This window comes from Phyllostomus hastatus, unplaced genomic scaffold (assembly GCF_019186645.2).
Source record: "Phyllostomus hastatus isolate PE091 unplaced genomic scaffold, TTU_PhHast_1.1 phas_contig_1, whole genome shotgun sequence".
NCBI classification, from domain to species: domain Eukaryota; kingdom Metazoa; phylum Chordata; class Mammalia; order Chiroptera; family Phyllostomidae; genus Phyllostomus; species Phyllostomus hastatus.
Window position 1 is genome coordinate 27,459,078 of NW_025333498.1, and position 17,166 is coordinate 27,476,243.

General features: G+C 36.9%; 1 protein-coding gene across 1 annotated transcript in view; it reads left to right on the forward strand.

The window, feature by feature from the left end:
- DPP4 (dipeptidyl peptidase 4) overlaps positions 1-17,166 on the forward strand; it is an 81,391-nt gene that overhangs the window by 51,597 nt on the left and 12,628 nt on the right. Inside the window, exons 13-23 of the mRNA XM_045859078.1 lie at positions 725-832; positions 1,103-1,170; positions 2,094-2,147; positions 2,511-2,632; positions 4,392-4,439; positions 4,684-4,782; positions 7,001-7,070; positions 9,522-9,716; positions 12,890-12,944; positions 13,526-13,625; positions 16,383-16,447. Of these exons, the coding sequence (XP_045715034.1) occupies positions 725-832; positions 1,103-1,170; positions 2,094-2,147; positions 2,511-2,632; positions 4,392-4,439; positions 4,684-4,782; positions 7,001-7,070; positions 9,522-9,716; positions 12,890-12,944; positions 13,526-13,625; positions 16,383-16,447 (984 nt within the window). The remainder of the gene's footprint in view (positions 1-724; positions 833-1,102; positions 1,171-2,093; positions 2,148-2,510; positions 2,633-4,391; positions 4,440-4,683; positions 4,783-7,000; positions 7,071-9,521; positions 9,717-12,889; positions 12,945-13,525; positions 13,626-16,382; positions 16,448-17,166) is intronic.

The following is a 17,166-nucleotide window of genomic DNA, read 5'->3' on the forward strand; positions in this document are numbered from 1 at the left end:
ATACTCTCCTGCTTAAACTACATTACATTCTGAGAATTTTCTCTATTGAACCGTAAAAAATGGAAATTCTGTTCTGTATTTCCATACAACTATTTTTGGTAAACTGTTGATCTTATTTAGCAAAATGAAAAGACTTATAATAAAATGATAACCCTATGAATGTTTCTGTGCTGAAATATAAGACACATTTCTTATGGCATCTGGTCCAGAAATAGTGAAGGACTTTCTGACTTTCAAAAAGAAATCCGTGCAAAAGACAGGCAGAAGAAGAAAATCCCTCAAATTACAAACCACCTCCAACCTGAAACAGTCAAATATAATATTAGTGTGTTTCAAGAAAGCACATTTGTGACGTGGAAGAAATTTGCTTCTTGAAACTGAAGAGCGAGGGCTAGTTTTTGCACACTTGTAGTCAGGAGTCAGAGTTATCCTCCACAGAGAGAAGATGTCCAAGAAGAACAGTAACCACTGCCATGTGTAGAGTACCCCACGGCAGCCTCTTCATGTGCCTTCTCTCATTCACTCCTCACAAAAGAATTTTCTAGGCATTAGATCTTTTTGTCTGCATTTTCTAGAAGGAGAATTTTTTTTCCAAGACACTGTGGTTTCATTTGGCAAGTAAATGAAGCATGGGTTTTATGCGTGGGTGTTGTAATTTCTAAAACTAAAGTTGGTACTGAGATGAGACTAATGTGCTTTAACATTTTTTTCTAATATTTTCTAGTTTAAGCCTGCAGAACCCCACTTTACCTCTGATGGGAACAGCTTCTACAAGGTCATCAGCAATAACGAGGGCTACAAACACATTTGTCTTTTCCAAGTAGATAAGGAAGTAAGTATTCTTACACAATTCCTTGCAGGTTGATCTCCCCCTTTTTTTTTAACTGACTTGAAGTGGAAGTCATTACATAAAAATTGATGAATGTGTACAAATAGTCAGACTATTTCAAATTCCTTGGCGGTATCTAGTAAGGTGGATGGGCTTGGGAGACCCAAGAAAAAGACTGGAGATTATCTGAACTCCTGATATAAATGATTTAATCCTCTTCTTAATCTTGGTTGGAGAGTCTAATCAACCTTTTTTTTTTTAAATCCCAATCAGTATTGCACATTTATTACAAAAGGATCCTGGGAAGTCATCAGGATAGAAGCCCTTACCAATGATTACCTGTGAGTAGTCTAGGATGTAAACGAATTTGTCATAATCATGCCCTCTTTGCTGAGAAATAGGAAAAAATCTTGTACAAATAAAGAGTAGTCTGTTTGGAATGTGTTCAGTACATTTTTTCTTTTTAACATATGGAAGCCTTAATGATTTTCACATATGCTTAGCAGATTTGATACCCTGCCACCAAGCAGCTCTACCTCTTGCTCTTACCTGCTTTGCATTAGAAGAGCTGTAGCCTCTTTTTCTGAACCATCCTGGAACACTGAACTAGCACCCAGGGGCATTTTGTTAAATTTCAACTGGCGCTGAATTTTGGGAAGGCTTGAAGAGTCTATTTCCTCTGTCCGTGCCTCGGCCTTCCTCTGGGAACTGGAAAGCTTCGCCGAGCCTGTCAACTCCCACGAGCTGGTGGGAAAGGGAGTGTTAATTTTCATTAGAATCTCAGGCACGTTTATAATTCCTTTCCGGTCTCACCATGGAAGAATGCGCCCACTACCCACAGCAGTTTCTGAAGGGTCTCTTTAGATGTGGCTCTGCTGCTCTCAGGAAGGTGGGCCTGCTGCCACCTAGCAGTTTGTGTTATAAATCAGAAAATAGGGAAAGCGGTATAGGCAAATTGTGTCTCAACTTTAGGTTGGCTGTCCAGTTAAATTTTTCTTACAAAAGACTTCTTTTGAGATGTTAATTGCCAATTTAGTTAAGGGAGCAATCCCTGCACTGAGATATTTTAGCCTGATAAATAAAAAGAATCTCCCATTTAGAGATGATGGGGAAGATGGCTTCTGGGGGCAAGAGGGCAGGGAAAATAATGAAAGAAGAGCAAGTGCTCACATGAGCACTAATGCTTGGTGTTAAGTTAAATGGAGTGTACTTGACTTTTCTTAAAGAATATAATTAATATATACTTCATTTATTTTCTTCCCAGATACTACATTAGTAATGAATATAATGGAAAACCAGGACAAAGAAATCTTTATAAGTAAGATATTTATCAAGTTGACTTGAGTCTTTTAAGCTGGTGCACAATTTCTTGACTCTTTTTTTTGCGGGGGGGAACTTGTCCTAACTAATATATTAAACTGAATTTGCTCCCAAATGCTTTTATTCCTTTAGAAATCAATCTGCATGTCAACAAAAGAAAATGATTTCATTAGATGTTTTGTGATATTTCCAAACAATGGGAGGTTTGAGGTTATTAATCAATTAACGTATATTTTTCACTTTTAAAAGTTTTTGAGGATTGTTCTGGCAATCTGACATCTTGGAATATATGGCATTATTTGACTTCTTTCTTTCATTTATCCTTTAACCAAACACTTAATTTCCATCATTGGTTTTACAGAATCCAACTCAGTAACTACACGAAGGTGACGTGTCTTACTTGTGAGCTGCACCGAGAAAGGTGTCAGTACTATTCTGTATCATTTAGTAAAGAAGCAAAGTACTATCAGCTGAGATGTTCGGGTAAGTCTGAACTGGCTACAGGGAGGTAGCGCAGCAGCGAGTACCCAAATGTCTATCTGAAGTAGCTCCCTCCATCCCCCGGCCTGCGAGCTTTCACTACCTTTCCACTCCCCAGCTGACGGCCCCTCTTCTCTCTGGAAAACCTTCTTACTACCCTCTTAGGTTAGGGTCTCCATCCCTAAAGTCTCTTTCTGTGTCCAGTTTAGGAAACATTATTTCTGTCCTGCTCAATTCTCTCTTTTTGAATCCAAGGAGTTCTTGAAATCATATAAGTCCTCTTCTTATCACTCATGTCTGAATGGTGAGTTAATCACCTTTTTTCCCCTTTTAACCAAGAGGCTTCTTTAGACTGAAAACAATCACACCCCAGAGCTCATATATCAGAGGCACTTCATCCTTATATATGCACATATAGTGTATTTTTTTAATTAAAAATTTTTGCACCTGCCCTTTTCAATGAGAAATGTATGTGGATGGTGCCTGTTACCCAGCAGGCTCACTGCTCTGTCATCTGTTTCTATTGTTATTATTGGGTTTTTTTTATTATAAATGAAGAAGCCTGAACAAGGAGAGCCAATAGAACTTCCACAGGTCACACAGCTACTAAAGGCAGAATTGGAACACGGGCCTCTGCCTCCCGAGCCCTCCATTAAGCACTGTGCTGATTACTTCTTAGCTGAATTACTCCTCAAAGTGACAGAAAGAATCTGGGTATTCTGAACAGAACTGTTTCTCACCAAAATGTGGTCTCCAAACCAGTTATCTGAATCTTTCTTTACTAGCATATTTTATTTACTCTTGTATTTTTCCTAATGGCTCTTTACTATGGCTATTTTCAGTCACCATTTCTTGGGCAGGTGTTTTATAATAAGCATTGTGCTAAAAGTTTTATATTCATGATCTTGTTTGATCCTTGAGAAAACTCTACAACGTAGGTAATACTGTGTTCATTTTATATGAGGAGATTGAAGCATAGATATGTTGTCTTAAGTCACACGGCAGGTTAAGCCAGGATTCAAACTCAGGTCTGTATAATGCCTTCACTGTGGTTCTGCTCAGGTAAAAATTAGTATTATCCAAATGTATAAAATTAAATAGCTCAAAAAATAGCTTTTCTATACATTACCTTCTTCTCTGCAGCTACCACAGTTGGGATAAATACTGAAGATATGGAAGGGTGAGAAAAACACGTTTGCATGCCAGGAAGGAATCGCTTAGCCAAGTCAGGCACTCTGCAGATGTGCCTCCAGGCTCTAGGCCTCCGCTGCGGGTGCGGCGGGAGGAGGGAAACCAGCCCCTCCCCTAGGCGAGGCTGGCTCCAGAGCCCCGCCCCGTGCAGGGCAGGCCCTGACAGCCAGTGTGACCCTCCTCAGACTGTGAATTTAGAGCAGGGAAGCATAGCAGCTCTCCAGGGGACCCATGGCTTAGTGCACAAATGAAGAAATTAGGCACAGGAATGATAACGTGACCAAGGCACCAGCAGGTCCAGAAGTTCATTTCTTCATTCTCCTGAGCCCGGTACTTTTCTGGTAATATTTCTCATGTTCTCATTCAAATTGCACTTATTTTAAGGAAGGGAAAGCAGCTAACACTTACCAAGCCCTTTATCCATTATGATATTTATTCTATCAAAGTTAAATACTATCAAAATTCTATCAAAGTTAAATAGTAATAAATGCTATTTTTGAAACATATGCTATCTTCTTTTTTTTTTTAAGAATACTTCACTAAAATGCATTTTTCCTGATTGTGTTAACAGGCCCTGGTCTCCCCCTGTATACTCTGCATAGTGGCAGCAATGATACAGGTATTTTCTCTTATTTCACCATTCATTTGTTTTTTAGGAAAGTGTGTGTAGATAGAACCAAAGTCTACTTAGGATAGTGAGATTTTATTTGGGTTTAGAGTGTCTTAACAGTGACACTGAACACAAGGTTTATAACCTGAAGCATGTATAGGCCCATCAGTGAATTGCCCACTTGTTTGTTATGCTTTGCACAATCCAGCTTCTTCACATTGTAATGAATTTCCATATCTCGAATATTGTTTAGAACTGAGAGTTCTGGAAGATAATTCAGCTTTGAAAAAAATGCTGGAGGATGTCCAGATGCCAAAAAAAGAACTGAACTTTATTACTTTGAATGGAACAAGTAAGTTAAATTTCTCTTGGAATAGAATTTTTCATGAAAACACCAATAAAAATAAAAATAAATATAATAACTTGATCTGAAAATATGTATTTCAGGGTATATATAAATCTAATTTAAGGTTATTTTCCTATGAACTGTTTTGTCACAAGAACTACTAGTTTTATATTCTTTTATGTTAAAATACAGAATCATTTATCTCAATTGTAACTCTGTTTGACTATTAAGTCTTAATTGTGTCTTTAACTTAACAATATCCTCATGTACTTTACCTTAACCCAAAGAGATCAAAAATATCTAAGATGATTGTGTAACAAAAATTAAGGCTGGCTATAAAACGTTGAAACTTCAGTCTCAGGAGATAAATCTTGAATTTTTCTTCACCCTTTTGCGTCAAGAGTTATCCCTGTCCTGGTTGCCTGATCATGGATTATATTCAAGGACCATTAAGAAAAATGGGTTTCTTTGAGGAAAAAATCTTGTAATTTGTTCATTTTTATTTGCTTGCTTGTTTTCTTTTTAAGGACTGACAACTCATAAAGGAGCGGGAAACCCATCAGGATTTATTTTAGATTTATTTTTTAAATACAGGATAATGATAGAAAAGACTCAACTCATCTAATTTTAAATGTCAGGAAAAGCACTACAAAGTGTAGGGTACTTCTGAAGCGTGGCCTAGAACGGTGCTATTCAAACTGAGTATGCATTATGTGTCTCCAGCCCCGCTACCTTGTTATCAGGCACATTCTGGTCAGGGTAGGCCCAGGATTCTGAGTGTGTAAGAAATGCCCAAGTACTGCCAGAGCAGCTGCCCCTTGATTCAGGCTCAGCTGGCAAGGGCTTCGAGTTCTGGAGAGCTCACTGGACTGCCAAGTGCAGAAGGCACTGAATACTGAAATGTGACCTTGTATTTTAGTTGGTAAACAGTGGGGAGCTCCAAAGGTTTTACGTCCAGGTAACCAGAAGATTGGGTGGATAATGTGATAGAAAGGGAAGGACAGAGCTGCCAGAAGGGGAGGGTCCAGATGGAACGTGATTATACCTTTCAAACTCTGGCAACAGAAGGCCCTGGGAAGTCTGCTAGGAGGGGGCAAGGGGAGATGGGACTAGGGATCAGAAACAGTCCCCCAAAGAACAGGCTGCACATCTTCAAAAAGGTGGAACTAAAACACTTCCAGTAAACTAGTGCTGATTCAAACAAAAGACAGATTAAAGGGTGTGTTTGGCATATTCATTAAAAGCATTATAATCAACTGATAATTTGAAATGTAATAGAGTAAAATGTTTGTTCTTATAAGCACATTTAATCAAAAGGCATAAAACAATTAGTAAAACACAAATTGAAGAAACTCCACATAAAGATTTGACTCCTACATCTTTCTTTTTTCATCAACTAAAATAATTGTAATAGAAAACAAAAACAAAGAAACGCAAGAAAGAAGTCTTTCTAGAGAGAGGGAAAATTTTCCCTGCAGGTCAAATCTATTGAAGCTGGAGGTGATCTTATTAGAATATGGAACTATCACTTTTTTCTCTTTTAGATTGATTAGCCAAGTTCATTATCCTGAATTTGGGAGCAAAGATAACCATTTCATTATTTAGGGACACATTTTATTAAACTGACATTGAATCAAGCACAGAGGACTAAACAGAGCTGTGAAAGGTCATGGAAAAGGTGCACAGCAGTTTGCTCCGTGTAAACCTGACTTCATGCTGTGAAACGCACAGCTGGAAATGGGAACTCAACTCTGGGGTCTGAGAAGGCAATAAGAATTACAAAAATGTCATTAAAATAGGGTTGGGGCCAACTAAATATCCTAAACATCTTCAAGGAAATTCAAGAAGAGGAAAACATTTTGGAGGCAAACTTAGAACATAGGCCATAAACAAACTAGATAAGTAGACCCGATGCCAGAGAATAGAACCATCAAAACAAAATAGTAGCAACTTTGAAATGCACTTTTATCTTATAAGACACTAATGTATTTAATAGATACATTGAAACAATTTATATTGTTTAATCTGAACTAGTATTTTAACCTGAAAGAGAATGGTTTTATTTCTTAAAAACATGCTGAATGCAAGTGGTTCATTTTCTTTTTCTATTCAAATTAAAAAAACTGTTAAACTCTAGATATAATTTATTACTAACAGATAAGGAACCAAAATCATGTGCTAATCATTGTTCTTAATTCACTAATTAATCTTTCTGTTTGTTTAGAATTTTGGTATCAGATGATCTTGCCTCCTAATTTTGATAAATCCAAGAAATATCCTCTACTAATAGATGTGTAAGTATTCAAGAGGAGGGAACTAAAAATTTAGAAGTTAATTATCAGACTTTTTTTTTGGCCTAATGCAGCTTACTGAAAAATGAAGCAAAACACATCCTTTCTCTCTCCCTGCATCACTGTGCCACAGTTGTACTATTTCCTCCACCTATTTTGCAGTCACAGACCCAAACATGCATTTTCTACCTTCTTTCTAATGGAGAAGAGAGACCCTCTTCTTTCATCATAAAAGCATAAGGATTTTGTTTTGATTTGTTCCCTTGAATTCCAAGGGAATTCCAAAGGAATTCTCAAGTCCCCATTTTCATCCTTTCATTGTGGAGATTTTAATGAGCAAGATGGGTATAAATAGCCTCTATCGTTTCCTTACCCCCAAATTCAGCCAAAACATTTTCCTTGATTGCCTTTGTTTCAATAGGACATCAGGTTTCTTTTTCTTTAGTTCCAGAAATATCACTGCCTGGTATTTTCCATTCCTCTTTTTGGTGAAGAGAATCATGTGATACAGGAAAGTATTCGTTACAATCCAAACTTCTTCAAATCTTAAAGTACTGAAATCACCAGTTTTCCAGCAGTGACTGTGAACTCATGTAACCTCTAAATATGGCAGCTTTGTAAAATATCTTTGATAATTATTAGGAATACATTTAACTTTAATCCTTCTAAAATTGCGCTGACTTCACCCATAATGCCACAATTCCACTCTTCTTGTTTGAGCGTGACTCATTTCCCTGATTAGAAACAAAACAAGTGTATTTATTGGGTGCCTGCTCTGTGCCAGCTAATTTGCCTGGTTTTGTTTACACTGCAAACTCATGTGGTAAATTCTATTGGGTCCATTATCTAGAAGAGAAAACTGAAACTCAAGTTCAGGAACTTGACTTTTCTGTTGTTATTAGCCAAAAAAAAAAGAAAGAATAAGAAGGAAGGGTACACATATTAGCATTAGACACAACCTTGTTCCATTGTATTTACAGTTTCATGTAAACAAAACATAAAAGCTCAAGGAGAGCGATATTTTAAACTTCCAGATGTGCTATTTGATTTTCACTAAGCCTAGTTTTGACTGCAGTGACACTGATTTCCTTTAGGCTTTAGCCTCAAGTCTAAAAAAGGACCCTTTAGAAAAGAGCGATATTTTGTCTTCTTTAACTACCCAGTGAGTAATGATTAGTCATCTACAATAAGAAAGTTAAAAAAAGAGATAAATTTAGCATCTATTTCTTTTTAATGATTTTGCTCTTCATACCTTTAGATATCTAAATCCTTGTTTTCTATTTTTAAAAACAATGCTGTTTAATGTTAGGATATGCTGGGTAACTCGATACATAGCTGCTACTAAGGGAAGCTGTTATTTTGCTGAATTTAATATCATTGAAAGAACCAAAGCATTTCATGTTTAAAAATGTTACAAAATGCAGACGTGCCCAAGAAATGCATGATTGTGTCCTTTTTAAAGTTAGAATGTTATAATATTTATTTTATAATTAAAGTAATATGATAATTTGTGTAAAATTAAAGTTCTTTTGACGGCCATCTCTAAGGTGAGGGAGGAAGATGTTAGTGAAGGCATGAATCAGACCTTGTCGAAACCTATGAGAGGGCAGTGAACAGCTGGGTGTGAAGTGGCTGGGGAGGGGAGAGAGTTATTGGAGAAGATCTTGGTCTAGGAGTCTGATGGTGCAAAGGTGGCATAGTTAAATGAAAAGCAATGAGCGGGTGATGGGAGCTTCTCTTTATTAACGAAGGGAAATGAGAGGGCTTGAGAGAGATTTTGCGTACAGTTGTGTGTGGGGTAAGTTTAGCTTGTGAAGACTGTAGATACAAGGGAGTTAAACTTGTTCATAAACAGAAGGCCGAACAACATACTCGATTTCCAATACAGTCTATTTCTGTCTCTTTTGAAGTTTTAAAGAGTCATGGCCATTCATCCTTTGGTCCGAGGGAGCGGTAGTGTGCAACGTGGTGTTGAAGAGTGGAGGAAATGCTATGCGTATCATATAGTAGTCAAAGTCCTTAAGGAAGTTCCAACCTAGGAAATACACTTGTGCTCTAGGAATGTTTGTAAGCTGATAGGGAACAGTATTTCCAAAGCTGCATTTGTTGTCGTCCTAATTATTTTTTCATAACATAACTCCCCTATCCCAACTATCAGAGAATTTATTTCTTTGATTTTCAAATTATATATGACTTAGAAAATGTTGGCCAAAGAAGTCCACTTGATAACAGTCTTCAAAAATGAAATATTTGCCATCTTTGAAAGAAGTGCTTGGCCATTATAGTCACATTGCCAAGTTTTAGAGTACCTACTGTGGATACCTTGGTGTCTGGCATGACTTCAGGCTCATGATCAGAAAGGATGCACACAACTTGTCCACAATGAATGTACATGCAAGTATTCCTTATTAAATTCAGGAAAATCACACAGGCTAAAAAATTTTTTTTCCACAGGTATGCAGGCCCCTGTAGTCAAAAAGCAGATGCTACCTTCAAACTCAACTGGGCTACTTACCTTGCAAGCACAGAAAACATTATAGTAGCTAGCTTCGATGGCAGGGGAAGTGGTTACCAAGGAGATAAGATCATGCATGCCATCAACAGAAGACTGGGAACACTTGAAGTCGAAGATCAAATTGAAGCAGCCAGGTGAGTGACTAGGAGATAAATTCAAAGCTCATCTGATTACCCCTCCCCACAAGTTATATTTTAAATTCATAAAGTACAAGGAATTTCAAGTGACCTGCCATGAATTTGTAATTTTTCATCCTTGCAGTGGATTTTTTGTGAAGATAATCATGTTTAGATAAAACTGTATGTCATTACAGGTTTATGTAAAGTTAAAAAAAAAAGATGTTTCCTAAATCCCTGTTGGTGTGTGACTGTAGAAAGGAAGTTGACTTATATGCTACTGCCTCAAAGGAACAGAGTCTCAGAATTCACCAAACACATGGACACACTGAGGGATACATGTACACCTGGGTAACATCTAATGAAGCAAGCAAACCAACCCTGCAGTTAGGGATTAGTAGCGAGTTCAGTGTTCATTTACTCTGGAGTAAGGTGAAGGCTATGAAGCCCTAGAAGTGACTCCCACCGCCGGCTGGATGAGGGTTACCTTACGTTGACTACGGGAAAAATTGTGAAGCACAACCCTCATTATTCACAATTATAAAAGCTTCATAAAGTATGAATCACATTTACTTCTTATGCTCTCTGGTGGTGGGACTATAGAGAAATGTGATCTGACTTAGATGGTTACTCCTTAATGTACACGTAAACGTGGAAAATGTTTCACCTGCATTGCCATTGAAGCTGTGCAGCTAAGCTGGGGAGGTGGATGTTGGTATTCCATGTTTCACATAAAGAAATGGACGTTCTTAAGTTAGGTAATTTGCCAGAGTCAGTCAGGATTTGAATCCAGGTCTGACTCCAACTCTTATATTCATTTGTATTCAACTGGTAAATGTGAAATGTAATCTTTGAGTATCTATAACCAAGTTCATGGATATCTGCAGAAACATACATAATAAGTAGGTGATTTAAATAATATTGTGAAATCATAAACCAAGAAATGAAGAAAAATCATAAGTGATTAAATGGGTGGAAGAAGAGACCTTTAAGCAAAGGAACAACTGAAGAAATGTCAATTTATTGAGCATCCCTGAGTCTCTTACACAAACATTAAGAATTAAATATTTTTGCCCTGGCTGGTGTAGCTAAGTGGGTTGAGCGCAGGCTGCAAGCCAAAAGGTTTTCAGTTCAATTTCCAAGCAGGGCACATGCCTGGGTTGCAGACCAGGTCCCTAGTGGGGGCCAAATGAGAGGCAACCACATGTTGATGTTTCTCTCCCTCTCTTACTCCCTCCCTTGTCTTCGATCTAAAAATAAATAAATAAAATCTTTTTAAAAATTAAATATTTTCCTTAAATCCAAAAAATGGAGAGTATATAAAAAAGGACAAATATGTTCAAAAGTGAAGCTATATGGCCCTGGTCAGGTGGCTTACTTGGTTGGCGCATCACCCACGCACCAAAAGGTTGTGGGTTCAGTTCCCAGTTGATCAGGGTTTGATTCTTGAGGCAACTGATTGATGTTACCCTCTCACATAGATGTTTCTCTTTTTCTCTCTCGCCCCATTTCCTTCTCTAAAATCCATAAATATATTCTCGGGTAAGGATTTAAAAGAAGAATGAAACTGTAATATTTTTTAAATAAATTTTTATGTATCCAGATTGGTCCTCTGTGAGAAAGGGCATCGTTTTCAGGGCCTCTCAAGGCTGACCAACACAAGGTCTAAAATTACAGAATTGAGTATCCGCAATAGAATACTGTGGTTTTTAAAAGTAATGAGCTGTAGTGTGCCTATATAATGGAGTAGTTTTTCAGCAACCAAAAAGAACTATACACAACCACACAGATGAATCTCATAGACAGACTGTTGACTGAAAGAAGCCAGGCATGAAGGAGTATATTCTACATGACCCAATTCACATAAAGTCAAAACCATGACACAGATTTAGGTGACATTTTTATGGAATCCAATAAAAGGAAAATATTACATTTTTTTTTCCTTTTGTAGCAGAGAAATGACCCAGAGACTTCTGGGTGATAGTAAGGTGGTATATCTTTGTTTGAGGGTGTGCTAACTTTGTAAAGATTAATAAACCTGCACACTCATGACTTGGTGTATAGTTTTGTACATATCTATTCTAAGTTTTAAAAGTTTACATGAAGAAGACAGTGAGTTGAAAAGTACATTAAACTCTTTAATAATATTGCCTAATTAATATTATTTAACTTGGGGCAGCCTAAGACATACATTATCAATTGAAAACACAGATTCTAAAGTCACATATAAGTCAGAGCAAGGGTTTCCCATGTCCCTCAATACTACAAAGTTAAGTGTCCCAATTGCTAGGTGTTTTAAAAAGTAAATAAATCATCTTTTGATGTAAGGCTAAGATTAACATTTTTAGCATAAAACATTTTTCTTCTTTCTTTACCTAGAATTCAATCCTGAACACAGCTGTGTGGCAAAAAGACTTCTTAATCTATCAGGGCAAAGTCTTTCTGATTTATTGTGCCTGAGGTAACTAATCCACACCCAGCATTAGAAGGGATTTATTTGCAGTGATGTCAAACTCATTTTCACTGGGGGCCACGTCAGCCTCCCAGTTGCCTTCAAAGAGCCACAATAATTTTAGGACTGTATAAATGTAACTACTCCTTAACTGTTAAGGAGTGGAAATTGCATCCAGCCATTTGAAGGCATCTGTAAGGTTGACGTGGCCCCAGTGAAAGCGAGTTTGACACTCCTGATTTAGGGAATGGTTTTTAAGTTCTCAGGTAGGGGGAGCTCAGATACATTTCTAAGTCCTACCCAGATGTTCTCCATGCCCCTATATTTCTCCATGGCAGAGACATTCTCTCTCAAACTGAAAAACATCTGGAGAGATTTAAATTCAATTATGTAAAGAAAAGTGCATCTGGGCTGCAAATTTTTGTACAAAGCTGTGAAAAAAAAACTGCCAGGATTTGTTTTCTGTGAATCATACACCATACATACACACACACACACACACACACACACACACACACACACACAAATTTTATGGACTCCAGCAAAAGTGATCCTATTCATCTGGCTCTGAAGGTAAAAATGATAGACATTTGTCTCAGGTATTTATTTGATTGCTGGCAGTAATGTATCTTAGTTTCTAACAGAATGAAATAGAGAACAAATGTCACACTTGTGCATTTATCTTCATTTTCTACATGCAGTGTAATACTAATTCGTAGACTTCTTCCATGTATTTTAGACAATTTTCAAAAATGGGATTTGTGGATGAAAAACGAATTGCAATTTGGGGTTGGGTAAGTATTTGTTTGGCTGATGGCTCTACACACATTTCTTAGTGAATACAACCCGGGGCTGGATAATGCTATACCTTTTGTATGGGAATATTTTAAGATGAAAATCCTGCCTCTCATTTCAATCTAAGAAGGTCCAAGTAAAATGCCTTAGATCTCTAGACAGTGAGTTCCTACCAGCCAAGCTTACCCCTTTGTCTATTATTCTGTGGGAGGGAGGTGAGGATGAAAAGAAAGAGAGAGGGAAGGAAGGAGAGAGGGCAGGAAGGAGGGAGGGGGACTTATCTCATGAGTCAAAGTCAGTAAAGATTTACTGTTTATTGTTTTCATTTTTTCTTTAATTGTGCTACCCAACAACTTTTCAATGCTTTTCCCCCCACACTACTAAGAAAAGGGACTAGGGCTCTGAAAATGTAGTCTTTAGATACTGCCCAATTAAGGCCAATTTAAGCCTCTTGTACCATGCTTTCTATCTCTAAAGAGGCACAGTATATAAAGATGTGAGAAATGTGGAAACTGCAACTCGCCTACCATATGTTCTTAATTCCTTTACCTCCGTAAAAATAACTGTTTCCATTCTTTAGTCATATGGAGGGTACGTAACCTCAATGGTCTTGGGAACGGGAAGTGGCGTGTTCAAGTGTGGAATAGCCGTGGCGCCTGTGTCAGCCTGGGAGTTCTATGGTACGTAATTGCTCTCTCATGCAAAGAGATCCTGAGTGTAGACCTTGAGTTCAAAAGACAAAACCATTCCTTTTTAGGTTTCAGTGTTTTTACAGTGAATAAGATGATTTATCTTACGTGTACTTTACGGACACCTTTAATAAAATAATCTCATTTATTCTGCTGTCAGAAAGGTTGGATGGCATTATATGTTATCTACACATTTAGTTATCAACAAATTCTGTTTCCAGGTTTCTTACCAACAAGTCTCATAAATAAATTCTGTTTTCCAAATTCCAAAACATCCCCAATCCTACATTTCTACAGAGAAACCTTTCCTTAGCTTTATTCTAACTTGAGTGTTGGGCTTAAAAGAAGCAGGGAGCTCTTCCTCTTCTGGTACAGATCAAATATAAGCAGGGCTTTGGGCAGAAAGAGGAGAGTAAGAGACAGGAATTCCTGGGAGGTTTGTTTTTCTCCATGGTCTCTAAGCAAGTGAAAGCAGCTCTAGACCATCATCTTCATTGTCGAGACAATCTTATTCTATTAGGCATCATATGCATGTAAGACTATAATTCCCAAGGGGGATGGAGTGAGTAGTGCAACAGTGGGTAAGAGAAAAGAGTCGGAGGTGATAAGGAAATGACATTTTTTTTGGTGCCTTTTCTTACCCCAGTTCAAGTTCTCTATGTAGTGTGAGGACAGAATCATTGATAATGAATATGCTCATTAAATATTTTAGGTCCTAACATATGGTAGTACCAATCTTGTGGAAAATGTTTTTTAAAAGCCTCTCCAAATCAGGAGAAGCCAACGTAAGAAAAATACATTGCTTTCTTTCTTATAAAAAATTGAAGAACATAGGGTTTGATCCTCACACAGTGGGTTTGTTTTTATATAACACTTTTCTGCCTGATATTAATAATCATTCTATTTATTGGATGGCTTGTTTTTGGAGACCTCTGGTGGTTAATAAAATAATAGAAACAATCTTTTTGAGTTTAGAACCATTTAATGATAAGAAGAGAGCTTCACTAAATGTAGATGGACCAATCTAACACATAAGAACTCTCTAGAATTCTTATGTGTGTAGATTTGAACAATTTTACATAAAAGATCACAGAGCAGGAACACATAAATGGTATTTTAAGGCATATTTCTAAAAGTTTAAACTGCATTATTCATTTTTAAAATACAATTTTAAAAATCTCACACCTTCTTACACTTATAAATTTGGTTAGCATAGGGAGAAAGGGTTATTATGTTCTAGGACAAGAAAAATTAAAGTCTGTGGTAGTTTGAGGAAAAATTTATTTTGCCTTTAGAGGAAATTCCCCTCACCCTGTCAAATGTGCAATCTAAGTTATTCATATTTAAATATCAAAATATATAAGCATTTTATGAAAATCTTATAAAGCATCCTTTAAAATATTACATTTCCTATTTTAGTGTCATCTAGGTATATACAATTACATACAGTTTATATTCATTGTAATCAAACTGATAAAATACTGCTCTTACCAATTTTGGAGGAAGATATTTAGACTTCCATAGAAATGGCATGTAAAAAGAAGACACGTGAAACAATTAACTCTCATTATCAATGCAGTTTTTAATCTACAATGCCAGTCATACAAAAAGGGTAAGAATGTCACTTAAGGTTGTGGTTTTGATGATACATTCATTTAAAGAATGAATGAGATCAGTGTTAAAATCCTGGTACCATTACAGTGAAATCCAAGCCATTAACTTAGGTGACACAATGGCAACCTACTATTCTTAAATTTATTTGTTTACTGTAATCTGGGCATTTAAGGGGCATCTTTCAAAACACCTATTTCAGATTTTTTAAGTTGTATTGGAATTCAGCCACAGCAAATTTTCTCCCTGATATTTTAGGATATATATATGTGTGTGTGAATATTATATATATAATATATGATAGATATGATATAATAGATGTGATATATAATTTAATTTTTAAAATAGAGCAAAAACATATTTAATAACCCAAAATAACCAAACCAATCATGCATATGTTTTTCTATCATATCTGTAGATTAAACAGTTTATATCATTTCAACAGACACTGATGTAATCTGTTTACAATACTCAACTACTACTACATCAAAATTGATGCATCTCTACAAAATGAAAGAAAATTAGTGTTTAACTTGCATTATGATGAAGTAGCTGAGCCAATATGGGGTTATACAGCAAATAAATGATAACCGAATTCTCTTTTTATCATAGGGAATTTCGACCTGCCAAAAAATGATTTAAGTAAGCAACTAGTAATCGAACTTTATTAGAGATTTCCAAAGTGTAACAGCATATTCTAAATTAGGGCTTACAATGTGTCAGGACTAAAACATTCAAAGCAACTGTGGCATGAAGTGACTTCCTAATTAAGATTCTTTGAGAATATCAGGTGAAAATGTAAAGATTTCTGACCTCCTAGCACCTCCTGTTTGACTCTCCTGAAGGTGGATTATTGATGGGGTTTTATTGATGGAGATCATCTAGCGTGATCTCTCTCTGCCTCATCACGAGGGCTGTGTGGGGATGGGCCAGGGTGAGTGTGGAAAGGCAGGGTTCTGAGCAGGTGCCTGGCCACAATAACAAGCCAGACAAAAGTGATCTGGAGGAGATACTTCTGAGGGTCACGCTATAGACCTATGCAAAGTTAAGGCATACCAAAGCACATAAAGTAACCTCCAAAAAGGAAGAAAAGTTCTTTTTTGTATGAATTAACTTTTTTTCTTTTCTCCATTGAAGACTCAGTATACACAGAACGTTACATGGGTTTCCCAACTCCAAAAGACAACCTTGACCATTACAAGGTAAGAAATGAGGAACCAGATCCATGTTATAACCTATTTATAAGTGGTTTAAGAACATTTAAAATTGTATCTATCCATAAAATATATATATTTTTATTTCCAACAAAATTCGTGTTGAAAAAATAACACAGGTGGTTTAAAGATACTCAAGTAGCTTCTCCCACTATATTCTGCATAATTACAGTCTATCATATGCTATATAGGTCACAATATGCATTCATTTGGAAATACAAAGCAACACCAGATAATTACTTTAATTATAAAAATTTCAGTTTAGAAAACATGTCAAATTCAGCATATTTTTTGAGCCCAGAAGACTCTAAACCTTTAGCTATCTATTACAAGTTTTATGGTATTTTGTAATTGAGATGTATGCACAAGCCTATAGTTTTCTTATTCATAGCCAAATATGTACAGTTTTTTTCACACAAGAGTTCAGTAATGCAAGTGAGGAGAAGGTGCAGTTGGGTGATACCCTGAAAAGTCCTTGAACCCTAATTACTCAAGTGCATCCAACAGGCTGGTTGCCTGATGGGAGACTCAGTGGGCAGGTTGCTCTGCAGATGGGCTCTAGCATTTGAAGTATGATCTGGGTGGCACTGTCACTGGCAGCCCCATGTGCTAGTGTGGATGCTACCACAAAGCCAGAGCTGCACTGGTGTGGATGGAAGTGTTAGGCTAAGTAGTAGGGACCCTTCTAGCAGTTTGGCCCATCCAGA